Source organism: Wickerhamomyces anomalus (assembly GCF_001661255.1).
Source record: "Wickerhamomyces anomalus NRRL Y-366-8 unplaced genomic scaffold WICANscaffold_7, whole genome shotgun sequence".
Classification (NCBI taxonomy): Eukaryota; Fungi; Ascomycota; class Saccharomycetes; order Phaffomycetales; family Wickerhamomycetaceae; genus Hansenula; species Hansenula anomala.
This window is the reverse complement of record NW_017567116.1, coordinates 335,434-359,688: the sequence shown is the minus strand read 5'-3', so window position 1 is coordinate 359,688 and position 24,255 is coordinate 335,434. Positions and strand designations below refer to the sequence as shown.

Below are 24,255 nucleotides of genomic sequence, written 5' to 3'. Positions count from 1 at the left end.
ACTCCATTGAATTAGCTGAAGCTACTCATATTTATCATAGATACCCCTGCCTCTCAATTCTGTCTAGCTAATAAGAGTCCAAGGTCCACAGTCTTTTCAGCAAAGAAACATGAGTCGATACCATCCAAAGTCTCTCAGTTATGTATTGGGAGTCAATGGTCAAGATGAATCACATGTTCTACCCATAAATGCAATCAAATCTGACAACACACACCTATTCACTGGTGGGAGAGATGGTGTAGTGGCAGTTTTTGATCATAATATTGATGTTAAAAATCATTCTCAACTCCACACTGATTGGGTCAACGATATCGAATTACTAAACAATGAAAACTTGGTATCGTGCTCGTCTGATTTGTCCGTTAAGCTATGGAACTTCCAAACAAATGATTATGCCCTCATTGGCCATCACCATGATTATGTGAAGGCGTTGACTGTTACTGGTGATGGTCTTGTGATTAGTGGTGGGTTGGACCGTTTTGTTAATGTATGGGATGTTGAAAAAAGTGTTAAAGTTAGTGCATATGAAAATGAATTGAGTGATGATAAAGGATCAATTTATACTTTGGGATCAAATAAATCAACAGGATTAGTGGCTTTTGGTGATAATGGAGCCAATATTTTATTATTTGATCCAAAGAGTTCAAAACCTATTTGTGAATTGCAAAATCATAGAGATACTGTCAAGTCATTAATCGTTGGTGAAAACTATTTATTATCCGGGTCATCTGACCATAATGTTCATCTATGGGATTTGAGAACTAATAAAGTTCTTAAAACTTACAATTTTGAAAACTCTGTATGGTCATTATATTCCAATGATGACGAGTTTAATGAATTTTATACTGGTGATTCCAAAGGAAGAATATATCATACAAATCAAGACATCACTGATATTATTGGACATGAGAAGAAAGGTGTGTTGTCTATTAACAAATTTCAAAATGAGATATGGTCATCATCTATGGAGAATTCTAACCTTACAAACTGGACTGATCATTCAAAGACTAGAGTTGGCGAGCCCGGTATGATTAAGGCAAGGTTACTTAACAATAGACGTTATGTTGTTACACTGAGTACTTCTGATGAGGTTAAACTTTGGGATATTGTTAGATGTGTGGAACTGAAAAACTTTGGTACCGATGTTGGGTTTGAAGATGTTATTGATGAATACCAAACAAATGAAATATTGCCTACATGGTGTCGTGTTACAGTGAAGGCTGGGAGATTATTTATTGTACTCAGTGAAACCACTTATTTGAACACAGAGGTTTATGGTGATGATATTGAGGAATATGGCTTGAAATTAGACCATGAGACCAGGTATAGCTTAGGGAAGATTGTTATCAACTCAATATTCCACAAATTTTTGGATTATGAGCAGAGTCAAGATCATGAAATAAGAGAAGGTCGAATCAAAGAATTGAAAGGTGTTTCAAAGCTTCATCTTTTATCAAGATTATCATCGCATGAAAATACTCCAGCTCATTCGGTTCCTCATTCTCAAACGCAAACACCTGTTGATGAACACAAAAGCTTTTTCAGTGATAAATTGTCTGATAGTTTAAGCTCATTACCTCCATCATCTGCACCTGCTGTTCTTCAAGACAGCAATTCTGAAAATAACCAAAAGAAGGAAGATACAGGCACTCCTTCCAGCTTTAGAAGACTAAAGTTATTCGGACGGAAATCATCATCATCAAAGAATCAAAGTATACCAATTTCAGAAGAAGGACCAGTTGACGAACCTCCTGCTCCAACAGCAAATGCTGTATCTACATCCCAACTTCCACAACAACCTACAACTGCACCTGAACCCCAAACATCAAATGGTGGCGATAATGCTTCATCCAAATCTCAACCGAACTCAGAACCAGGCTCGAAAGATGGTAGTAGAAAATCTTCACAAGCTGAAGTTGATGATTCATTCCAAACTGTCCTTCAAGAGATTAAAAACACATATGACAGCATTTCGCATGCGAATCAATTACACGTTTCCTACATCACTCCTCCACCAAAATATGAAGTTCCCGTTATTGAGCTACCACATGATTTGATCATTATTATTAATGAACGTGTTGGTGGTTCAAGTAATGAACTTGATCTTTACAGTGAGTTTTTGAGCTCGCTAAACTATCAAACTTTAGAAAACCTATTACCAAAATGGATAGGCAATTTCATTTTAAAGAATAGATTCACAATTAAAGATTTCCCAAAAATCGGATTCACCATTTCAAGATTACCTTCAGCAACAGATATACCTAACATCACTAATGGGAATTGCAGACTTAATGCCTACAATATGTTACGTGTCAAAAGAATATTGACCTATATCACAGATCGAATGGAAAGCAAGACAAGTGAAATGACACATCATGTTAAACCTGAAGAATGGTTAGAAGTGCTATGTAATGATAAAGTGTTGCCAAATAACATGACTTTGGCAACTTTGAAGGCAACCATCTGGAGATCTAGTGGTGATATACAGATTACTTATAGACGTAAAGAAGAGTGAATGGATGAGGTAAATATTATTTATGATTATTATGGTGTTGATGATTTTGATTTAACTAGTTGATACAAGTAGTTTAAAGCTAGGCGGAGATCTCTGCCTAACGCTCTAGAAGGAGTCTTTCTGTGTACTTTTCAGTCCGATCCGTGTAAATTCCAGGATCTGGAAATTTTTGTAAATTTTTTTTTTTTTTTTAACTTGAAGTAAAAGAAAAACATCAATCAAATTTAACATAGTGAATACGTTGAATAGATACATCCTCATCTCTTGTTTTCCATTAAGAGCTCACGATCTTTTCTCGTTTTTTTAGCATATACCACATCACATTATAGCCACAATGGATCAAGAGAACGATAGAGCCGTCTCCCGTTTATGGAGAGCATTCAGAACCATCAAAGAAATGGTTAAAGACAGAGGATATTTCATTACACAAGAAGAAATAGATATGAGTCTTGAAGAGTTTAGATCAAAGAACTGTGATGCTATGGGTAGACCACAAAGAAAATTGATGTCATTTCAAGCAAATCCAACAGCGGAAAGTTTAGAAAAATTTCCAAACATGGGTTCATTATGGGTTGAATTTTGTGATGAAGCTTCAGTTGGTATTAAAACTATGAAAAATTTTGTTATCCATATTAGTGAAAAAAATTTCAGTACTGGTATATTTATTTATCAAAATGGTATTACCTCAAGTGCAAATAAGTTGATTCCAACTGTTGCTCCTGCTGTTATTGAAACTTTTCAAGAAAATGATTTGATTGTTAATATTACACATCATGAATTAGTTCCAAAACATATTTGTTTGTCAGATGATGAAAAGAAAGAATTACTAGAAAGATATAGATTGAAAGAAAGTCAACTTCCAAGAATCCAAAGGGAGGATCCAGTTGCTCGTTATCTTGGTTTAAGAAGAGGTCAAGTTGTCAAGATTATAAGAAGAAGTGAAACCAGTGGTCGTTATGCAAGTTACAGAATATGCTTATAAGTAATTAGCATCAACATAAAAGCAAAATTAAAAGATTTGTACTATACAGGCAGAAAATAAAGTCTACATTATTTTTTTTTGGAATATTAATGATTAAAGGAAATTACACATTGTAGTGTTATGCAGAGTTTTCTAAATTAGCAGCTAAAATAGTATCCTGTGTTCCCTTCCACCAGTTTACATTCTTTAGTTTCACACTTTGTGGAGGACTCACTTGAACACCTTCTTCGCCTAAAAATGTAGGTCCAATCGTTATTATCAAACTATCCACAATCTTTGGGCGTATCAACAATTGATTTATTATTCTAGCACCACCTTCAACCATCAATGAATCGATTCCCATTTGTTTCAAACCAAGAACAATATCATCCCATAACAATCTCCCACGTTCATCAGATCTTATTCTTATTACTTTCCCACCTTGCTTCTCTAAATAATCAATTTTTTCCACTTCATTCAATCCATAAGCAATTATAACCCAAGGTTCCAGACTTTCACCTTTCAACACCAAGTTCTGTAATTTGGAACCTTTATAGCTCCATTTGAAAAAAGGGTCAAGAATAATTGGTCTTGGAGTTCTTGTATTCCCATTCTCTGTAAACCTACAATTCAATCCTGGATCATCAGCAAGGACAGTGCCTAATCCAACCATTATTCCATCATGTTGGCTTCTTAAGAAGTGTGTCATTGTCTTTGTTTCAGGGTGTGATATTGATGTACGCTCACCTGGTTTAGCAGCTATTCTAGAGTCTAATGATTGGGCATAGGTCAATGTAACGAATGCTTTATCATCGATTAATCTTGGTAGATAAGGGGCCAGGAATTCTGGGATATCTTTTGGTAAAGGAGTCAAGGCATTGGAAGGTATGAATTTGAATGACATTTTGAGAGAAGTATCAAACAACTGAATCAAAAGAGTCTTTGGGATGAATTGAACTCTGTCTTGTACTTCAAGATGCTAAGCAAGATTTCACGATGATGATGATGATGTATTTTTTTTTTTTGGTCCAGCCGATGACATCGGAATTAACACAATTTTAAATCCTAAACATAAAGTAAACTAAGTAAAGTATCTGACAATTAGACACTTGTTGTTGGTATATTGTATGGAGATACATAGTGTGGGTGATTATATCTGGGAACAGAACATTTATTGTTTAAATCAAAGCAGTACAAGCTCAGACTCCTCTGAGTCCAGACTCCAGACTCTTTAATAGACTTTCGCGACTCTTTCGATGATCAGTATTGATATTTTAAGCACAACAGAACAACATAACTTACTAGAAACATTATAGCAAGCTTTAATTAATAAAGAACCCCAAATGATTCTTAATGCTCCACATATTGGATGAGGTTGAGAAGTACCAGCTTTGCGTAAATGGACATTGTTTCAGTAGTATACAAGTGCGAATGAAATTTGAAATAGTTGCTACTAGTCAACATTGAAGATTCTAGCCAACGGTTTGGAAGTATATTGTACCATGTTGTGAAGTTCGAATTATGAGCCAATCACATCCAGTAAACCTCGGGTCTTGTAGATACACACTATATTGTGACATCTGGCGAGCGGTTTTAGCTATTTTTGAGCTTGAGTACTAAACCCTTATATAAAGAAAATGTGTCACTGAATAAAGTGCATTATCAAATTTCAAATTTTGCTTCGAAGAATAATATGTTAGTTAGTACCTGGAACTAAAGTAATGTTTCTTATTTCTTTCATCTCGTTTCACGTTAATTTCCTCGAGTACTAGTAGTACACCTTATTTCCATCTAACATGGCCTCGCTCTGACTCTGTTGTTTTAACGAGTTATGTGACCGTTGATCATCAATGTATCTGTCATATGACCTTGTCGTCCTGTCGTTGAAAAAGTATGGGGATAATCCGATCGATTTGCTATTTATAAAAAAAATCCAATTACTTCTCCTAAAACGGAAGTGTAATAGGGTGCTTCTTGTTGTCATGTTGCTTAATCACAGAAACTTTTGCTCATTGTGCACTTGAGTGAAGTTCATCTATTTACATTTAACTCTTCGAAAAGAAAATATGTATTCTATTTTTGAACTAAACGGCAAATAACTTGACGGTTGAAATTTATATATAAAGAGCTAAAGAAGTCCCTTCTTGTTTGATTGAGAATTCCCAAAGTTAAACAAAGACTCAACAAAATCCACAATGAAATTCTCAACAATCTTAACAACAGCTGCAACATCATTGGCATTAGCACAAGCAAGAACAGTCCGTTTCTTTACAGAATCAAATGATACCCAAATCAACCATAAAGGACTTTATTCAACACATGAAGGTGCCGGGATCAATTATATGTTTTTAGGAGGTGATGATGCTCAAAATTATACAATCACTGATTATGGTGAAATATTCCTATCTCAAGATAGTGCAGATGGTAGTACATTCAAACAAACTTTATCAATTGTGAATTACCCAAACGTTTTCCCATATTTACAGCTTTCAGTCACACCGGATAATGTCAATTGGTATATTGATGATGGTTATTTATCAGGTAATGGATCTGATAATTTCTGGGTTGCTAAAAACACTAGTGATCCTTATAACTTTTCACAATATTCATACACCATTGGGCTGTTTTTGAATGGATCAACTGACCCAAAACAATATGATGCAGCTGCTCGTGTCAAGATTTTAGCTGATATTCAAGATTGAAGAAAACAAATTGATTCAATTGCCGTGCTATTTCATCTTTCTGATTCCATTGAATCTCCTGGACACTTCTCCTGGAATTCCAAATGCTTTATGACCCCCCTTTATGAATATATAAACTTGATTGAGTTCTCTATCTGTAGTTTTACTCAGAGTTTATCCGGGTTGAAACGTTGAGGTAATAAATTTTTATCATATTTTTCATTCTCTTCACCAAGATCACGTTTCAACAATTCTTCATCTCTAAAGAAGGCTCCTTTTGCTTTTGACTTACTAGAACCATCTTCATTTTGTTCTTCAGTAGCTTGCTTTTCTCTGAACTCTTTCTCTCTTTCCTCTTCTGTTCTCAATCTTCTGTTTTCTAGTTCTTCCAATTCATCTTGTTCTTGTTCTAATTTAGCACGATCCCTTTGTTCTCTTTGTAATTGTCTCAGCTCCCATTCAGTTCTTTCAGCTTCAGGATCTAAATCATCAGTGTCATCAATACCACCATAGTTTTGAGTTGATTCTTTCAACTGTTTGCGATATTCAATATCTTGATTAATATGTGCCTCGATGGTTTTCAGAGTACGTTCTCTATCTTCAGCAGCCTTTTGATCTTTCGTTTTCGGGGGTGTTGACGATTTTATGACTTGAGCTCTCTTGGTTTTAGATAAAAACACTGGTTTTAACATCTTTGGTTCATCATCACTTGATTCTTCTTCACTACTATCCTCTTCATCACTTGATTCTTCTTCTTCTTCACTTTCACTTTGATTCTCCTGCTCAGCTTGGAGTTCCTCTAGTGGTTGTTCTACTTTCTCTTCATCTTTTTGAATAACATCTCTTTCAACTGGCCGTATTTGAATATTCGTCTTTATACTTTTCTGTTGTTGTTGTTTTTCATTCTCGTCTTCTTCCACTTCAGACTCCAGTTCAGAGTCATCGCTCGGTTCATATTCCTGACCAATTGGCTTCCCAGTAAAATGTCTCTTCACAGCCATGATTCCATACGACAATATGTCACCTATCTCTCGAGTTTTTAACTGTTGTACCTTATGCTCTTTTCGGTGATACTTCCAAATTGAAACCAAACTCCAACAGAAAAATTTAAATCCGCGAAAATCCAAACACCAGCCATCTGCCAAATGGCCTATCAGTTTGATAACCTCTTTTGACTATTTAAGAAGGCCCATTTCTTCGCCTCCCGTGCTTTCTGCTCTTTACACAACAGCAAACAGGCCAATTGAATTGACTACATTATGAAATCACTCGCTTGTTTGGCGTTAGCTGCTAATACTTTGGCTCTGTCCATTAATATCCCATTTTTGGGTGAAATTCTACCAGACTTGTCCTTGAAATTACCTGGTTTAAACAAATTGGGTGAAGAGTTTTCTTTTGGTGAGGTTGAATTAACAAAGAAAACACTAGGTGATGCTTGGAAAGACCTTTTAGAAGATTATGATATCTCAGAATTGAATTCAAAAATTATGGATTTTGGTAAATCTCAAGTTCCAAAAGCTTTAAAACAAAGTTTGAGATTGTTTGATTCTTCAAAATTTGAATTCATCACTAATGCTAAATTTCCAAATCATCAAATGAGAGTGAACAAGGCAAATCCTGCTTCATTAGGTATTGATACTGTTAAGCAAACTTCTGGTTATCTCGATTTTGAAGATAAACATCTTTTCTACTATTTCTTCGAATCAAGAAATGATCCTGTTAATGACCCTGTTATTCTTTGGTTGAACGGTGGTCCAGGATGCTCATCAATGACTGGTTTATTTTTTGAGTTGGGTCCTTCTTCGTTAGGCCCTGAATTGAAACCAATTCATAACCCTTACTCTTGGAATAACAATGCTAGTGTCATTTTCTTGGAACAACCAGTTGGTGTTGGTTATTCTTATGGTGATACTAAAATCGGCTCAACTTATGCAGCTGCTAAAGATGTCTTTGTATTCTTGGAACTATTTTTCCAAAAATTCCCAAGCTTCTCCCAAAACAAGTTCCATATCGCTGGTGAATCTTATGCTGGTCATTACATTCCAAACATCGCCTCAGAAATTGTTAACCATGCTGACCGCTCATTTGAGTTAGATTCAGTTTTAATTGGTAACGGTATTACCGATTCATTGATTCAAGATGCTTACTATCAACCAATGGCTTGTGGATTAGGTGGTTATAAACAAGTTTTAACAGATGAAGCTTGTGATCAAATGATTAAAGACTATTCAAAATGTAAGAGATTGGTCAAGGCTTGTTATGCAACTAAAAGTGCTTTTGCCTGTGTTCCTGCATCCGTTTATTGTGGTGATAAATTAGTTGGTGTTTATCAAAAGACAGGTTTGAATCCATATGATATTAGAGCTCCATGTGAAACAGATAATGGATTATGTTATGAAGGTATGGATTACATTGACAGTTATATGAATCAAAAGGAAGTTCAAGAGGCCTTGGGAGCTGAAGTTGATTCTTATGAAGGCTGTAGTAATGATGTTTCTGCTAGCTTTATATTGACTGGTGATGAATCAAAACCTTTCCAAGGATACGTTGCTGAATTATTGGAGAAAAACGTTGCAGTTTTACTTTATGCAGGTGATAAAGATTTCATCTGTAATTGGTTGGGTAACCATGCTTGGTCCAATGCATTGGATTGGAAACATAAAGAAGAGTTCAGTAATCAATTTTTACAACCTTGGTATGCTGGTGCAAATCATACTGCTGCTGGTGAAGTTAAGAGTTTTGCCAATTTCACATTTTTAAGAATCTTCGATGCAGGTCATATGGTTCCATATAATCAACCAGAAGTTTCTTTGAATATGTTGAATACTTGGATTAGTGGTGACTATAGCTTTAGTGCTTATTTATGATTGAGATGTTTAATTGAATAATAAGATGACTACTTCTTGAAAACACCTGTCAAATTGTACGAGAGCACGAAGACAATCACAAGTCAGTAGATTCGAGAACCAATTATGGTTTACACTATACTTCTACAGATCTATACCATGAGATGTATATTTCTTGAAAACATCGCACAATTGATATGCAATCTCACTTGACGTTATCCATTAAAGAGATTTTGACATGTATTGTACTCTTACTGAGGCCATTACCGAAGAAGCATCTATGAGCACATTATAACTGTATCATTACACCACATAAGATGTTTAATGTTTTATAAGAAAGCTGGTGTGATGTTCAACTTTGGAATTTTCTGTCTTATAATGTTTTTTCTGTGTCTACAATCTATATATCGAGAAGTCTAGCTCAAGATGAACGCACCATTGGAGACCTACAATATCGCAGTCATAGACGACGATAGTGATGATGAACTTTTTAAGGAGTTACACCAAGAGCTTCAGGTGATAACGCAGCCAAGGTATATTGATGAGTCTTCAATTTCTACTACAAGTCGTGAAGTGCAGGAACACTTGACTGAACCTGTTGATACAAATGAAGATGCTACAGCAACATGTCCTACACTTTCTTTGAGTAATCACTCTGAAGAAGTCCCTAAAAGTGAAGACTTGGACCCTGAAGAATTTCAATCATTAGCCGACGCAATCTTCATGTCAACTAATGACGCTGTCAGTTTTAATTCAAGTGAATTGGTGCCATGCAAACTTAGCACCAACGGTTCAAGCTCATCACAGCCTAATTTGGAAAGGTATACAGAAGATCCTAATGGTGGTACCTATGATTATACCTTAGTCAGTCAAATAGAAAACGCTTTGAAGAAAATTGCCAGCACTTCTCAAGAGTCACAAGATGTTTTCTCAAATTTGATGAGATGTTCCACTGAATGCACTTCACAAGCAGATTCTGATGGTATTTACTCACTTTCCAGCATTGATGATACTGAAGAAGTTTTACATGTTAGTCTTCCTAGTCATTTACAAAACAAGAAAGTTCTCAGGTTCATAAGTCCAAGAGCTGATAGGTCGTTAGTTAAAACGAAGGATTGGATGTCATCGAAATTTTATAAACCTGAAAGATTTTTGGGAAGAGTTTGTTCTAAAGTACCAGCTCGCAAAAAGGTTCGTTTCGGTTACACTCCAAGGTATAGAGCTTATAAAAATGTGACAAATTGTGGGTATGCTCTCAAAAGAACGTTGTCAGGCTGTCTTCAAACACAAACCACCACTGCACATAACGTTCCAGGTTCTGATTTAAAATCAATCTTGAAATCCCGGTTCAACGCCAACCTGTCCGAAGAACTTGAAGCTGTGTCTCTCCATATGCTGAAATTTGATGATGACTATGAAGAGCTCGAGTTGAGATGTCATTTTCAAAAGACAATTTCCAATACAGGATTGAACAAGCTGATGGCTTCAAGAGAAGGAGAATTCTTGAAAGATGAATTCCTAAAATTTGCCTCTGGAAATGAGCGCTATAAGCTGCTGATGGCACGTGAAGCTCGCCATAATCTATTCAATTGTTCCACTGACATTTTTGAATCCTTTAGATGATCTGTTTATCTGTTTAGACAGTTAGTGTACAATGATGGTTCACTATGACGCACGTAGGCGCCCACTGAGCGTCGCGAATCTGTTTTTTTTTGAACAGTATACTTGACACAAAAATCAATTAACACCTAAATCTTCCAAAAGCCGTCAAGAATTCATCCTGAGTTCTCAAATGTGTTTTCCTAAACCTCATATAGAGCTCCTTTTAGATATTCTATCTTCAAAGTTATGCGTTTTTCATCTATCACATTATTATACGTTGCCCAAACTGTCATTGCAAATTCATTTGTTGTCCAGTTGAAAGATTCTGCTACTGTTGCACAAGTGTTGGAACAAGATGATCGTTTGAGTATTGCTAGCCACTTGAGAAGTCAAGTTTATAAGACAATCAAAATTGGAAAAACTTTTGAAGCTTTTGTTGGTGATTTTAGTAATGATGCAGTGGAAAGAATGAAAAATAATCCATTGATTCATGATATTTTGCCAAACCTTCAATTCAGTTTATTTGACCCAACAACAACCACTTTAATTGGAAACCAAACCAAAGAAGACAAGCAGCCAAAGACACCAGAGGATAAAGATCAAGATGAAGGTGAAGATGATGTTACTGATGGTCTTCAAATTCAAAAAAATGCTCCAAGACATTTAGCAAGATTATCATCTCGTAAAGGTTTGTATGAATTGAAAACACCATTCAAATATAAATATGACACCACTGGAAAAGATATTGTTGCATATGTTATTGATACTGGTATTGATATCAAACATCCGGAGTTTGAAGGAAGAGCCATCAAAGGTGCTAGTTTTGTTAATGAATCAGATGGTGACTTGAATGGACACGGTACCCATGTTTCTGGTATCATTGGCTCAAAAACATATGGTGTTGCCAAAGATGTTGAATTGGTTGAAGTTAAAGTTATCAATCAACAAGGAAGTGGTGATTTAACATCTATATTGGAGGGTATTCAATGGGCTGTTAATGACCGTCAAAAAAGAAAGGTTAAAGCTGTCGCTAATATGTCATTAGGTGCTTTCTTCAGTGGTATTTTAAATGATGCTGTTAATGCAGCTTTTGAGACTGGTCTTGTTATTGTTTCAGCTGCTGGTAATTCCAATGCAAGAGCATCTATGTTTAGTCCAGCCAGTGCTGAACACTCATTAACAGTTGGTGCATTAGATGATAGAACTGATACAATTGCTGTCTTTTCCAATTATGGTGATAGAGTCCATGTTTTTGCTAGTGGTGTTGAAGTTGAAAGTTTGGATATAAAAAATTATGATAAACCAGTTTTAATGTCTGGTACCTCAATGGCATCACCTGTGGTTGCTGGATTGGTTGCCACATTATTGGAAAAGGGTATCAAGCCTGAACAAATGACCGATAAAGTGATTTCTTTATCCACCGAAGGTATCATCAACATGAGTAAACTAAGCAACTGGAAATATAGAAACACACCAAACAGAATTGCTTTCAACGGTGCCGGAGAAAAAGATGCTTTCCTCAAGAAAGAACCATTCGCAGCATCTCCTTATGATCAAGACAGTGGGTTATTGAAGTATATCAACGACTTGTCGTCCATTCAACCAAAAGACAAGGTTAGTATTGATTTGATTGAACGTTCAACAAAAATTCATGGTGTCAAATTTTTTTAAGGGTTGAATTCGCGAATTTTTTGGTGAAGTAGTGGCCAGTACCATTTTTTTTTATCAATTTACTCTTTTGAAAAGAGAAGCTGGTGGCAGTTTCCACATGTTTTTTTATAATTTGTATAGTCTTTTGAATATTAGAAAAAGAGGATTTAGTTTGCTATAAGTGTTGTTCTCGTAATGAATAGACTATTTGGCTCAAAGAATAACGTCCCTAAACCTACCCTCAATGATGCCATTGGTAACGTAAGTTGACATGAGACGTTTAAAAAAGGGTTTGATATTAACTACTCCCCAGATTGAAGAACGTGTCTCTTCTTTAGATATTAAGCTTTCTAAAATAAATGCAGAACTTTCAGCATATCAACAAAAGATGAGTCGAATGAGAGATGGTCCTGGTAAAAATTCTATCAAACAAAGAGCGCTCAACTTGTTGAAACAAAGAAGACAGATTGAAGCACAGAAGGATCAATTGGAATCACAAAGTTGGAACATGAGTCAAGCTCAAATGACTACAGATAACCTGAAAAACACTATGGTTACCGTGGATGCTATGAAACAAACCAATAAACAGTTAAAAAAGACATATGGTAAAATCGACGTGGATAAGATTGAAGATCTTCAAGATGAAATGCTTGATTTGATTGAAAAATCTAATGATCTACAAGACGCTTTGGCACAGAGCTACGATGTCCCTGATGAGATAAGTGAAAGTGAATTGGATGCTGAGTTAGAGGCACTTGGTGATGAGATTGATTACGAAAACGAAATGAGTGAAGCCACTGGCGTTCCAAGTTATTTGCAACAAGATAGTAATGTTCCACAGTTTATCGATGAGCCAGTTGATGATTCAAAGGCAAAAGAGGAAGTTGCATCATAACCACTTTTTTTGTATTAATATATACAGAAGAATTTCTTTTAACATTACTTTGTTCTTTGAATTGCCATGAAAAAATTACCAACATTAGGAGATGACGTGAATGACCAACCATTGAATGGTAAATATATGCAACCTTTACTGCTAACAACTTTAAAGTCAGGGTTTCCTTTAAACCAATCTTGTAATTCTGTCTCGTTGATGTACTTATCTAGATGATGAGTTCCAACAGGAACGATTTTCAAAACATGTTCCCCCATAAATATGGTTGTGAACCAGGAAATGAAATCTCTATTTATAGTGGAAATGAATAACCAACCATTAGGTTTGACGTGTTTTAATGCGCTTGCAAGAACTTCATTTGGTAAATTTACATGCTCCAAAACTTCAAACATCGTGACAATATCATATTGTTCTTCAGCTGGAATATCTTCAATTGCTGATAATTCATAATGTATCTTCTTGGAAACTATAGGATCCAGTTTCTGATGAAGTTTAGCTGCTTCTAAAACATCTGTAGATAAGTCAATACCTTTCACTGATTCAATTCTTTTTAGTCTGGCCAAAGATTCTGATAAAATACCACCACCACAGCCGATATCCAACGCTTTCAATTTGGTGCTTTGGCTTATCAATAAGTCCCTTTTGAATTCTTGTTCTTGAACAATTTGATCAGCGATTGGTTTCGGTAGCAAGTCTAAGCTATAACCAGGGATATAAATTTCTTCGTCAGGATTGGTCACATCTTCATTCAATTTCAAGCTATTACGGATAGTCTCTTGAATAAAATCCATTCTTAGCAAATTCATTTTGTGTAGTATTCTTTGGGGCCCGTCAACATCCCACCAGGTTGATGCGAGCTGGTTGAAATGATCCATCTCATCTTGTGAAGTTGAAGTTTTTTTGGCATCTGCTGCAATGTGTAATCTGGCAGAGGAGCTGTGAATTGATCTGATTGAGCCACTCAGTACTCTCAAAGGAGAGAGCCTCCCTACCCTTTTGACAGAAGACATCTTCACTAATAAGTTTCAATTTGAAAGCAATTGAATTAATTCTTCTATACGAGAAAGGATTTTGGGCAAAAAAAAGTTGGTGATGGAGTGTCTTTAACAATTGCAAAAAAACACGGATTTCTTGAAAAATCAAAGTCCAAATTCAAATTAACAACATCAACAACATCAACAAACTTCGATCAAGACCATTATTCGTTTCAAGATGGCCGATGACGAAAGTTTAATTGCCACCAGAAAGAGGAGATCAAATGCTGGTTCTCGCTTAAAGCAATTGCTAAAGGCTGAGGAAGTTGCAAATGAAGGCGATGAAGACGATAATGATATTGATTTATTGTTCCAAGAAGATGATGACGATGCTGAGTTCAACGTTGGTGATAAAGACAGATATGGATACCAAGGATCTGATGAAGATGAGCAAGAAGACTCAGAGAATGAACAACGAGAGGCATCGGATGAAGAAAGTCAACGTGAGGGAACCACTAGTACCAGAGAAAATGGTACTGACTCTGAAAATGATGAAGAAAGCCCACAAGTTGACAATGATGATATGTTTAGTGATTCAGAAGATGATGATTCAGATGAAGATGATTCAGATGCTGGTGAGAAGGAACTACAGAAGCAAGAGCGTGTGAAGAAGCGTCAAGCACAAAAAAAGGCTAGACAAATACCCAAAATTATATCGAAACCAAAAGCAACAGCTCCAAAAAAGAAAATACAACATGTGGAACCAAAAGCCGAAACATTACTATCGCTAAGTCGTCGTCAATCATCCAGAAAAACAGCAGTCCAAAACAAGATGGATTTGGTTTCTAGATTGAAAGAGAATGAGGCTCGTCGTCAAAGCGTAAAACCTGTGGCAAGAGTTGAATATGTTGAACTAACGCAAGAAGAAAGATTGGCCGAAGCTATTGAAACTGAGAAATACAACATCTCCACCTTGAACAAGTACAAAGAACAAGAAGTGGATAAGAAGAAAAAACAACGTGCTTTGCAATTGAGTAAGCGTAAGAGACTAGAGAATGTTGTCAGCTACAAAACATGTCCCATATTTGTCACTCCAGTTGAAGAGCATGAATTGGAGCATTTCTTAATGACAAGAGATACAATAAGAAGAAAAAGAGATAGACGTGGAAGAAAAAGTGAGAAGCAGAAGAAAGAGGAGGAAGAGGCTAGAAAGAAAGATGAGGCAAGGAAAAAAAGAGCTGCTATGTTCATAATACAACCAAAATCCCCTGCACATAGCCCAGAGTTGCTGAAAAAGCTACAGGATGAAGGTATGGATATAAAACAATTACATGATGCTGGTACAGAATTGAAACCGAAAGTTGAAATGGATCCCTTAGAGCTACCAGACAGTAGCGTTCCGCCTGAGTCAAGAGAAACTACAATAGAACCTCCTCAAAATGATTCAGGGACGGGGGCTGAGACTCAGTTAAATAATGATGAAAAGAAGAAGAGACCATTGTCTTCTGATTCTGCTGCGGTTGAAGAACATGATTTTAAGAGAGCTAAGGTAGACAATATTGATGCTGAAGCTGATGATGAGATATTACTAATTGAACCAAAATCTACTGAGGCAAAAACAACTGACGCTGTTTCAGAGAAAGAAGGTGCAAATGAAGAAACCAAAGAGAAAGAAGATGAAGAGGATGCCAAATCAAGTGAAGACTCCAAAGGAGCTAACGCTACAGAGCCTGAGAGTGTTGAAAAAGACTCAGAAGGCTTAAAACCTGAAGCATCTACCGAGCAAGATGCTACAACGGAGATCAAAGATCAAAGTGATTCAAATGATAAAGAAGCTGAAGATACTACCGCAGTTGATAAAATGGATGTTGATTCTACTGACCTTGAAGTGAAAAATGAGCAGCAAGATGAAAAAGCTTCCAAAACTGTTAAATTTGCAGATGAAGAAGGTCCTAAAACCCCTGTCAAAATTGATGATCATGCTGTATCTAGAGAAACCACACAGGAGGTATCATCAAGAGAACCATCAGTTGCATCTGAGGAACCTATAATGTTTGAAGGTCCCCCACAAAAAGTTGCAGCTAATTTCATATCGTTTGAAGAGTCTACAAAACATTACACAGTTGATGAAATTAAAGCTTATTTGTTTGGTCCACAATCTTTATTACCTGCACAAAGAAGAACCCAAGACGTTGAACCTATATTGAGGCTGAGAGCTGATGCAATTTCTGAGGATGATAAAATTGGTGGCGTTCAAGATTTACCAAGTTTTGAATTTTTGAATAATTTTCCTAAATTTGGTGAGTTCAACAAAGTTAAAAAAGAACAAGTTGTACTTGAAACTAGACAGGATATTAAGGTGGTACTCAAGACACAACCACCAACAGGTGTTCATTTACCAAATGGGTCTAAGAAACAATGTCTTCTCACTGGTAAGCCGGCTATGTATTTTGACCCGAAAACTGGTTTACCGTACAATAGTGTGGAATCTTACAAGGTTATCAAAGATATACAAAATGGTGTTTGGGCATGGGTTGAATTCCCAGGAGGAGGATCATATGTTTGTAATAGAGAAAACACAGTTCACGCTAAAGGTGTTCCTGAAGGATTTGATGAATAGACAGATTATAATTTAATGCTAATGACCATAATGCTATTATTAAAAAAAATCAATGCATCTCTATATACGTAGGCTAAGTTTTAAGACTTTAATAACCAAATAAAACTCGGACTTTAATATGTCTTCTACTCTTGAACATCTTTTGAATGTGAATCAATCAAATCACTTTGGAACTTCAACAATTTTGCGTGAATCAAAGGCACAAAAGTTTTTCTAACGTGAGCTTTATGATCTCCAAAGTTGGACAATTGATAATCATAATCTGTTTCATCGTGAATGAACTCTGGGATCTTTATGGTCCCTTTAAATTCAGATTCTTTTGCTTTGTCTTTCCCTTCAATATCAAAAGTCAAAACCATATCGTAAATACATAACACTTTCCCTTTACGTTGTGTAACGTCACAGTCCCCAGAAACAGCAGTGCTTGTAATAGTGATGAGATATTCTTCGTTGTCTAATTCGAGATCTTGGAGATTTTCTTCGAAATAGTCTTTGGACCATGGAAGACAGTTTTTGTTCACCCAGTGCCAGTTGTTTGGATTGTTGACCACCATTTTCAGCTAAGTATCTTGAGTTTAAAATGAAAGAATGGAAAGAAATGAAGGAAAAGACCAGCTTTAAGCGGTTAGTTAAAAGTGTCAGCTTTCGTAAATTTAGATATTCGATTTTTTTTTCTAGTTTATTCCTTCGAGAAAATTCAAAATGTGCGTGCGATGACCAAATCTTTACAATGAAACTATTCAAGAACCTCATTTATTTACCATCATCCAGAGTAAACTTATCATCAAAAGGGCTCATCGGGTTCCTGTCAACCTCAACTTCTAGAATTACGCTTCCAGCGGAATCATTGGAGTCCCTTCTTGTACTTTTTCTCTCCGTTGTCATATTTTCAGCTGAAGTATCTTCATCTTCCCCTTCTTCTTCTTCTTCAATTATGAAAGGTTCATAATCAACATTCTTCGAATCAACAGGCATAACTGACTCATTGTCACTTTCTTCCTCAAGAATTTCTGTCTGTAATCCTGGATTATACTTTTTCTTGTCACTAACTTTGATAGATTTGACACCTCCTAACTGGGAAGCACTTACTGCTGTGCTTGGTACAGCATCTCTGTTAGCATCAGGTAGATTCTTGTTACCATGATTTGCATCATGTATGTTAACTAGTTTTGGTTTCGCCCGTATAGCTGTTGTGGTCAATGATGGGTTCCCTATGATAGAGGCTTTACTAAATCTATCACCTATCAGCTCTGAATCAATAGTATTGGTTTCTGAATATTGAGATGCTCTACTGTTCCCGGAATCTGTATTTGGGCCAATGGTGACACCTGGGATATAGGCAATAGGAATGATATTCGAGGCTCTTGTGAACATTGTTGTCGCCAAACTGTTTCTTGATGAACCTTGATTTGGTGGTTGTTGACCATCATTTCCTGGATGATTATGACGGAAATTCACTTCAACATCATCGTCAAAGTAAAATTCCTTATGGTTGACTCTGTTGAATACTAGCTTCTTCTTGACATAATATTTGTAGAAAATGTATGAACCAATCCCTATCAACAGCAGTAATCCACCTGTTATACCACCTGCTAGCCCGCCGACAGTTTGTGCTGAAGGTCCTGAAGAGTGAGATCTACCACCAACTGCCTTACAATAGGTCTTGGGGCACTGTTGACACGTCTGAATTGTTAACAGACAGTCTTCACCATCTTCACATTTGGGGCACACTGGATCTGAAGAACAAACAACACACCCATTTGCATCTGTTGCTGTTGGTGAGGCCGACGAAGCTTCGTTCCTCTTGATTATCTCAGTAGGTATATTCAACGAACGCGTTAGCCCCATGTTTGTTATAAACTTTTTTTTTGTCTTTTTGCTTTCAGTTTCTTGAGTGTAAGATTCGATCTGATCTGTTTTGGTTATAAGACCGGTGTTTCTATCAAAGCTTAACTCTTCGTTATAATGTTGAGGGTATTTCTGGGTATAAATATGAGATAGACAGCCCAACGTGATCTGGAATGAATGCTGATATCAAATTCTCGTGTAGGATTGTTTGAATGTTTGAATCTAGTATGTAACTCGAATCCCTTCAAAATTGGTCCTGCATAAAAAAAAATCTAGAACTTAAAAATAGATTCAGCCACGTCGCGTAGGGGCGCCAGTTCGAATCTCGCCATTTTTTGAGGACCACTACAAGAATTTTTGGAAATTTTAGGGTATCAATTGGGTATAAATAAAGCTGGAAGTGAGTGGATAGGATTCCCTTTACTATTTATAATTGCTCAATCATTTCTTTTCTGGCCATTTCAATCAACATGGTGAGTTTCAAAGCGAACTCAATATCAATTTGGTTTTGAAATTTTTGAACTCTTTGAAAATCTCTCTTCAGATTGAATTTAATCAACTTGAACAGCCTTTTCTCATCAATAACTGAGAAAGTAACAGTTGAGTTAATTATATCAATATGATAAATTAAATGGTTTTCACTTTGGCTCAAAATTTTGTCACTAATAGCATTCATGGTTCCATTTCTTGACTTTGAACAAGTTTCGGATTTTGTAACCACCAAATATTCAGATTTAAACAACTTCATATAAGCTCTTTTCTCTTCATGAGTGTTAAAAGAAAGATCAATAAGCCATGTGACATATGAGGCTATAGTTGTTGATATCAGTTGTGTAGTTTTCTTCAAGCCATTTTTGTTTGTTAACGACATTCCTCTGATCTTATTTGGCAGGTTCAGGATATTCTTGAATTTAACAAGACCTTTATAATGGATGTTCTCAATCATAAATATTTCAAAAGGCAACATGATTTCATACTCAGCATCCCCATAATGACCAAAGTTTTCCTTTGTTAAAATCTCAGTGAAGATCAGATCCATCTCCCAATGTTGAGGTAATCTAATTTTCAGACCATCTCTTTTGACAATCAGTCTATGTAGCATTCTCAACTTCTCTTGTGATTTTGAGTCTTGTAATATCATCACATTGTTGAATTCATTCTCATCGCATATCTCTATATCTTCTAGATCTTCATCTAGCTCTGGATCTTCTTTGATTGTTTGTGGTGTTGAATCTTGGACTCTGTAATAACTACGAATTCCTAACATGGTGTGCTTTTTGTTTTGATCAACTTGTTTCTATTCTCATGTATATACAGAAGGTGTACAAGAATCTCAGTTTGCCTCATTCAAATCATCTTATCATCATTTGCCACTCAGGGTTCAAAATGGAAATGGTGAATATGACCAGTAACATTTTATAACTGGTTCCGAATGAAAAAAAAAGACGTATAATAGTGCACCAAATTGATTATTCAGAAGATTCTCAATCATAAGATCCTCAATAATTTGAAAGCTTCATTATTGGAGTACCCGATTATTTCTAGAATCTTATCCTTTGAAGCATTGTTAATATTTAGTTTTTTCAAGTATTCATTATCACTGAGCTCAGATTTCAAATTGTTGATAGCATCTGTTATTTGAACTTTCTTATCCAAAATAGTGTCATCTCTAATCTTTTGTAACAGGGATAAGTTTAATTCTTTGAGCTCTGAATGATCTTTTTTGTTAACTTTTTGAGTTGATGATAATAGCACCTGTGCAGACTTTGCAGTGTCAATAATTGACACTAAAGAATTGTTGACTTTCCATGATAATGTTTTTGGTGGTTTAGGAACTTGTGCATATAATTCTTTGACTTTTGATAGTAAGTCAGCATCTTTTGTGTTGATAAAGATTGAAAGATTTTGCAACACCTCAAAAGACCATTTTTCAGCATCTGTTACGCCTTTAAATGATAATGGATCTGCTAAAGGAACATCTTGACCATTTACTAGACGTTCTTGAACTTCATTTAGTTTGATATAACTTTTTCCTGGAATGTTTTCTAATAGCTGGTCTTTAAATTCAAGTTCTTCATCAATACCAACATTCCATAAGATGTTGAAATCTCTATTATCACTAACTTTCTCGTTGATTCTAACTTTTCTGTATTTGTTGTATATGTCTTTATCATTCAAAATTCTACCAATCTTTATACCTTGTATAACCTCGTGTTTTTTCAAGATTGAATCATTCAATCTTTGTTGGAACTCAATCATACTCTCCAATTTGTTGAAAGCACCATTATTGAAACCGATTTTCACGTAATAGACGGTCTCATTTTCATTAGCACGATAGATGGAAAATGATTTTTTCAACTCATCAGCATTAGGAAATTGTGTGCTCAATCTTGAGATGATATAATGATCCAAGATATCATGTTGAACGTTTTTGATCTTCAATGCATCATAATGGTGTTTTGCTTGTGTATGACAGTTAATAATAGAGTACAGTTGGATTAACCACAATCTCAAATGGAATTCATGGTCATCTTTAATGACGGTATTTTCTAAAATGATGATTGATAAAACAATATTGGCTACTGAGAAATCAATAGATAATAGAGATTGAACAATGAATAAGATAAATTCATCTCCATTGAAATAATCAGTCTTGGATTTTTTGGAAAGCAAATGTTTTGATTTGTTCCAAAGTTGGATATTTTCATTGATGAACTCTTCTGATTTGAACAAATCTCTATTGAAAAGTGCTTTAAATTTGACGACATTGACATTCCAGATCAAGCCTCTATCATCATCAATTGATTTCTTGTGTCCATTGAGCCATTCAAGGAATTTAACTTGATCAATTTTCTCAGCGTAATTCTTAATGTCTGGGAATGCACAAGCTTTATGGCCAAGTGATTTCATATATTCAAAGACTGCTTCATGAACATCATAACCTAGCTCACTTTGTAGCTCAATTTTGGCCAATTTAGAGTTTCTTGAATTATAGCTTTCAATAATGTCATTTATATCTTTATTCAACTTGATTGATGATTTGATTAAATATTTCCAAGTGTTGAAATCATCAAGTTTATAATCAATCAAAACTGTATGACTCCATTTATACAACTTTTCCCAATCTTCCAATTGATCAAATGTTTTCAATAAAATAATTTGTAATTCTAAATCCAACTTATTTTGTTTTGAAAATTTCAAAACAGCTTCAGGAATCTTATCTAAAGATTTATTTTGCTCAAGAAGTTTAACAAGAATGAAAACTTCTTGTTCATTCTTCAGAGGCTCACATTGTTCAATAGTCTTCAAACCAAGTTTTGGAAATAAGGATTTCTCAACAGGTGATGCATCTTTCAAGTTTGCAACCATGTATGAAGCAAAAGCGGCCCATAATTTGAATAATCTACTGCTATTTTTCATTGCCATAGCAGCTTTTTGTATAATACGAACATTGGCATGTTCACAACCAAAATGAAACCAAGTACGCAAAATGTCAAAAGTTTTATGCTTTTTAGCTGCATTTTCATATACCAACACAGCTTCACTGGTTAATCCCACCTCATTGAAAATCTCGTTCAGTAACTCTAGTGACTTGATATCACTTGGAACGTCTTCCATGATTGACAATGCGGAATCAACAGCTTCTTTCTCCTTACCAGAGTGTAAAAGAATGTAACTATTTAATACCTTGTAATATGCAACATTTGGGTTTTTCTTCAATAGCTTCGAACACAATTGTTGAGCATATTTGAAAGTACCATTTTCAACAGCCCTCAAGATCTCATCCTCCTTGCTGGACATTATCAAATCTCAAAAGCCAATTGCTGTAATCAACCTCCTCTAAACTCTCGAAACAGTTCTGGCAGGTTATATGCCTCCAATTTTTTGGACAATAGTGAAATTGCGGGTAAAGTTCGCGAAAAGTAAAAATTCGCGAATACGAGATGAGCTTGAAAAAAAAATTTATATAGGCACAAATTTTATAGAAGCATTAGACAGATAACAACGAGTGAACAAGTTGAGAACAAAGAATGTCTGCTATATACAAAGTGCTATCAGGAAGATCCACAAAGGCTGAGACCGAAAAGAAGTCACACATCAACAGACAGAGAGTGCTTTTGATCTCTTCAAGAGGTATCACATTTAGACACCGTTACTTGATTAATGATTTATACTCTTTATTACCACATGCTAGAAAAGAGCCAAAATTAGATGGTAAAAAACAACTAACACAGTTGAATGAAATTGCAGAACTATACAACTGTAACAATATCTTATATTTTGAAGCCAGAAAACATCAAGATTTATACTTGTGGTTATCCAAACCTCCAAATGGACCAACTATCAAATTCTTTGTTCAAAACATTCATAATACTGAAGAATTAAACTTCACTGGTAACTGTTTGAAAGGTTCTAGACCTGTTCTATCATTTGATGCTTCATTTGATGAATCATCCCACTATAAATTGATGAAGGAACTATTCACACATTCATTTGGTGTTCCACCAGGTTCAAGAAAAATTAAACCATTTGTTGACCATGTTATGTCATTCTCTATTGTTGATGGTAAAATATGGGTAAGAAACTACCAAATTTTAGAACAAGCTGAAGATGATAAAAATAGAGATGAGCAAGATGTTTCATTAGTTGAAATTGGTCCAAGATTCGTCTTAACTCCAATCTTAATATTAGAAGGCTCATTTGGTGGTCCAAAGATTTATGAAAACAAACAATACGTTAGTCCAAACTTTGTCAGAGCTCAAATAAAACAAAAACAAGCTGAAGAAGCAAGAGCTAGACATGATGCTGGTGAAGCTTTGAAAGTCAAGAAGAGAGATAATGTTTTAGCTGTTGATCCACTATCTAACGATGCGTTATTCAAAGATAATTAAAGAATCCTTGGTATAACATGTTGAATATATAGTCAAATTAATAATAGAGAAATGTACATTAGTTTTTGAAAACAGGGGAAACTACACTTTCCGTTAAAATTCTATATCTTTTAAACTTTTTTTATCTCTTTTTGAATTATCGTATATGTATAAGATTAATATATTATGACATCTAATGTTGTTCTTTTTTTTCAGATTCTTCAGCTTTCTTCAAATAATCACTAATTGAAATTGTTAGTATCCCGTACCATTAAATCAAACATGTCCATTACTTACTTAATGAATTTTTCTTCTTCTGGAGATGAAGCGTTGATCTTTGGGGTAGTTTGAGCAGCAGCAAATGGGTTTGGTAAAGCAACCAAAAGAGCAGCACTTAATGTAGCAATAGAAATCTGGAAACACCGTTAGTATTTAGTTCCAATATTTGATATTCTTGAATTTGAAAGACTGTCTTGTCATAATGAAGAACTTTCAAACCACACGTGAAACTATACAACACATACGTAGTGAGCTGGGACGGTTTTACCGAAAATAACGTAAGCTGAACCCATTTCGAATTGATTGAATATTTAGTAACGGTTCTGTGTAAATCCAGTTCAAATAATGGTGTTTATTCTCCCTTTGATTCATTTTTCAGTTTTTTTCCTCGAGGTCGTCAAAATCCGGGTTAACTGGGCCATTTCAATTGGTTGAAGAAAATTCAAATTAGGAGAGGCAAAAGAAGAAAAATGGAGTCATGAACCTATTTATTCAGGTATTATGCAACTGCTT

The 24,255-nt window shown here is 35.4% G+C and overlaps 17 protein-coding genes across 17 annotated transcripts; 9 read left to right on the top strand and 8 right to left on the bottom strand.

The window, feature by feature from the left end:
• Positions 1-109: 109 nt before the first annotated feature.
• Positions 110-2,546, top strand: WICANDRAFT_107445 (uncharacterized protein; the record flags this gene model as incomplete). The annotated part of the gene is made up of 1 exon (XM_019180502.1): positions 110-2,546. One exon carries the CDS (start codon positions 110-112, stop codon positions 2,513-2,515), a length of 2,406 nt encoding a protein of 801 aa, XP_019036313.1. The 3' UTR covers positions 2,516-2,546.
• A 303-nt stretch (positions 2,547-2,849) lies between these two features.
• RPB5 (DNA-directed RNA polymerase core subunit RPB5) lies at positions 2,850-3,497 on the top strand (the record flags this gene model as incomplete). The annotated part of the gene is made up of 1 exon (XM_019185215.1): positions 2,850-3,497. One exon carries the CDS (start codon positions 2,850-2,852, stop codon positions 3,495-3,497), a length of 648 nt encoding a protein of 215 aa, XP_019036312.1.
• A 118-nt stretch (positions 3,498-3,615) lies between these two features.
• Positions 3,616-4,380, bottom strand: RIB7 (2,5-diamino-6-(ribosylamino)-4(3H)-pyrimidinone 5'-phosphate reductase; the record flags this gene model as incomplete). The annotated part of the gene is made up of 1 exon (XM_019182410.1): positions 3,616-4,380. One exon carries the CDS (start codon positions 4,378-4,380, stop codon positions 3,616-3,618), a length of 765 nt encoding a protein of 254 aa, XP_019036311.1.
• Positions 4,381-5,671: 1,291 nt separating this feature from the next.
• On the top strand, positions 5,672-6,178 carry WICANDRAFT_65363 (uncharacterized protein; the record flags this gene model as incomplete). The annotated part of the gene is made up of 1 exon (XM_019183899.1): positions 5,672-6,178. The coding sequence occupies one exon, from the start codon at positions 5,672-5,674 to the stop codon at positions 6,176-6,178; it is 507 nt and encodes a 168-aa protein (XP_019036310.1).
• Positions 6,179-6,277: 99 nt separating this feature from the next.
• On the bottom strand, positions 6,278-7,193 carry WICANDRAFT_71058 (uncharacterized protein). Its single transcript, XM_019184231.1, has one exon. The coding sequence runs from the start codon at positions 7,156-7,158 to the stop codon at positions 6,325-6,327; it is 834 nt and encodes a 277-aa protein (XP_019036309.1). The 5' UTR covers positions 7,159-7,193; the 3' UTR covers positions 6,278-6,324.
• A 451-nt stretch (positions 7,194-7,644) lies between these two features.
• Positions 7,645-9,024, top strand: ATG42 (carboxypeptidase C; the record flags this gene model as incomplete). Its single annotated transcript, XM_019182405.1, has 1 exon — positions 7,645-9,024. The coding sequence occupies one exon, from the start codon at positions 7,645-7,647 to the stop codon at positions 9,022-9,024; it is 1,380 nt and encodes a 459-aa protein (XP_019036308.1).
• A 405-nt stretch (positions 9,025-9,429) lies between these two features.
• WICANDRAFT_65360 (uncharacterized protein) lies at positions 9,430-10,626 on the top strand (the record flags this gene model as incomplete). The annotated part of the gene is made up of 1 exon (XM_019183898.1): positions 9,430-10,626. One exon carries the CDS (start codon positions 9,430-9,432, stop codon positions 10,624-10,626), a length of 1,197 nt encoding a protein of 398 aa, XP_019036307.1.
• WICANDRAFT_58735 (S8 family peptidase) lies at positions 10,568-12,315 on the top strand. The gene has a single exon (XM_019182830.1). The coding sequence runs from the start codon at positions 10,852-10,854 to the stop codon at positions 12,274-12,276; it is 1,425 nt and encodes a 474-aa protein (XP_019036306.1). The 5' UTR covers positions 10,568-10,851; the 3' UTR covers positions 12,277-12,315.
• A 135-nt stretch (positions 12,316-12,450) lies between these two features.
• Positions 12,451-13,126, top strand: VPS60 (Vps60p; the record flags this gene model as incomplete). The annotated part of the gene is made up of 2 exons (XM_019180909.1): positions 12,451-12,516; positions 12,569-13,126. Coding segments are annotated over 2 exons (624 nt in total), but the record flags the coding sequence as incomplete, so codon positions are not given.
• Positions 13,127-13,194: 68 nt separating this feature from the next.
• On the bottom strand, positions 13,195-14,025 carry COQ3 (hexaprenyldihydroxybenzoate methyltransferase; the record flags this gene model as incomplete). Its single annotated transcript, XM_019185984.1, has 1 exon — positions 13,195-14,025. The coding sequence occupies one exon, from the start codon at positions 14,023-14,025 to the stop codon at positions 13,195-13,197; it is 831 nt and encodes a 276-aa protein (XP_019036304.1).
• Positions 14,026-14,362: 337 nt separating this feature from the next.
• On the top strand, positions 14,363-16,744 carry VPS72 (Vps72p; the record flags this gene model as incomplete). Its single annotated transcript, XM_019183897.1, has 1 exon — positions 14,363-16,744. One exon carries the CDS (start codon positions 14,363-14,365, stop codon positions 16,742-16,744), a length of 2,382 nt encoding a protein of 793 aa, XP_019036303.1.
• Positions 16,745-16,869: 125 nt separating this feature from the next.
• HCH1 (Hch1p) lies at positions 16,870-17,298 on the bottom strand (the record flags this gene model as incomplete). Its single annotated transcript, XM_019182454.1, has 1 exon — positions 16,870-17,298. One exon carries the CDS (start codon positions 17,296-17,298, stop codon positions 16,870-16,872), a length of 429 nt encoding a protein of 142 aa, XP_019036302.1.
• Positions 17,299-17,497: 199 nt separating this feature from the next.
• Positions 17,498-18,592, bottom strand: OPY2 (Opy2p; the record flags this gene model as incomplete). The annotated part of the gene is made up of 1 exon (XM_019185214.1): positions 17,498-18,592. One exon carries the CDS (start codon positions 18,590-18,592, stop codon positions 17,498-17,500), a length of 1,095 nt encoding a protein of 364 aa, XP_019036301.1.
• A 427-nt stretch (positions 18,593-19,019) lies between these two features.
• On the bottom strand, positions 19,020-19,859 carry WICANDRAFT_81317 (uncharacterized protein; the record flags this gene model as incomplete). Its single annotated transcript, XM_019185213.1, has 1 exon — positions 19,020-19,859. One exon carries the CDS (start codon positions 19,857-19,859, stop codon positions 19,020-19,022), a length of 840 nt encoding a protein of 279 aa, XP_019036300.1.
• Positions 19,860-20,080: 221 nt separating this feature from the next.
• On the bottom strand, positions 20,081-22,393 carry MDM20 (Mdm20p; the record flags this gene model as incomplete). The annotated part of the gene is made up of 1 exon (XM_019182363.1): positions 20,081-22,393. The coding sequence occupies one exon, from the start codon at positions 22,391-22,393 to the stop codon at positions 20,081-20,083; it is 2,313 nt and encodes a 770-aa protein (XP_019036299.1).
• Positions 22,394-22,623: 230 nt separating this feature from the next.
• Positions 22,624-23,484, top strand: BRX1 (ribosome biogenesis protein BRX1; the record flags this gene model as incomplete). The annotated part of the gene is made up of 1 exon (XM_019182393.1): positions 22,624-23,484. The coding sequence occupies one exon, from the start codon at positions 22,624-22,626 to the stop codon at positions 23,482-23,484; it is 861 nt and encodes a 286-aa protein (XP_019036298.1).
• A 172-nt stretch (positions 23,485-23,656) lies between these two features.
• On the bottom strand, positions 23,657-24,035 carry ATP19 (F1F0 ATP synthase subunit k; the record flags this gene model as incomplete). The annotated part of the gene is made up of 3 exons (XM_019183896.1): positions 23,657-23,705; positions 23,761-23,876; positions 23,988-24,035. 3 exons carry the CDS (start codon positions 24,033-24,035, stop codon positions 23,657-23,659), a joined length of 213 nt encoding a protein of 70 aa, XP_019036297.1.
• Between the last annotated feature and the right edge of the window lie 220 nt (positions 24,036-24,255).

Excerpts from the sequence above, each read along its gene's own strand:
- WICANDRAFT_71058 (XM_019184231.1), bottom strand. The coding sequence starts at position 7,158 with ATGGCTGTGAAGAGACATTTTACTGGGAAGCCAATTGGTCAGGAATAT.
- WICANDRAFT_58735 (XM_019182830.1), top strand. The coding sequence starts at position 10,852 with ATGCGTTTTTCATCTATCACATTATTATACGTTGCCCAAACTGTCATT.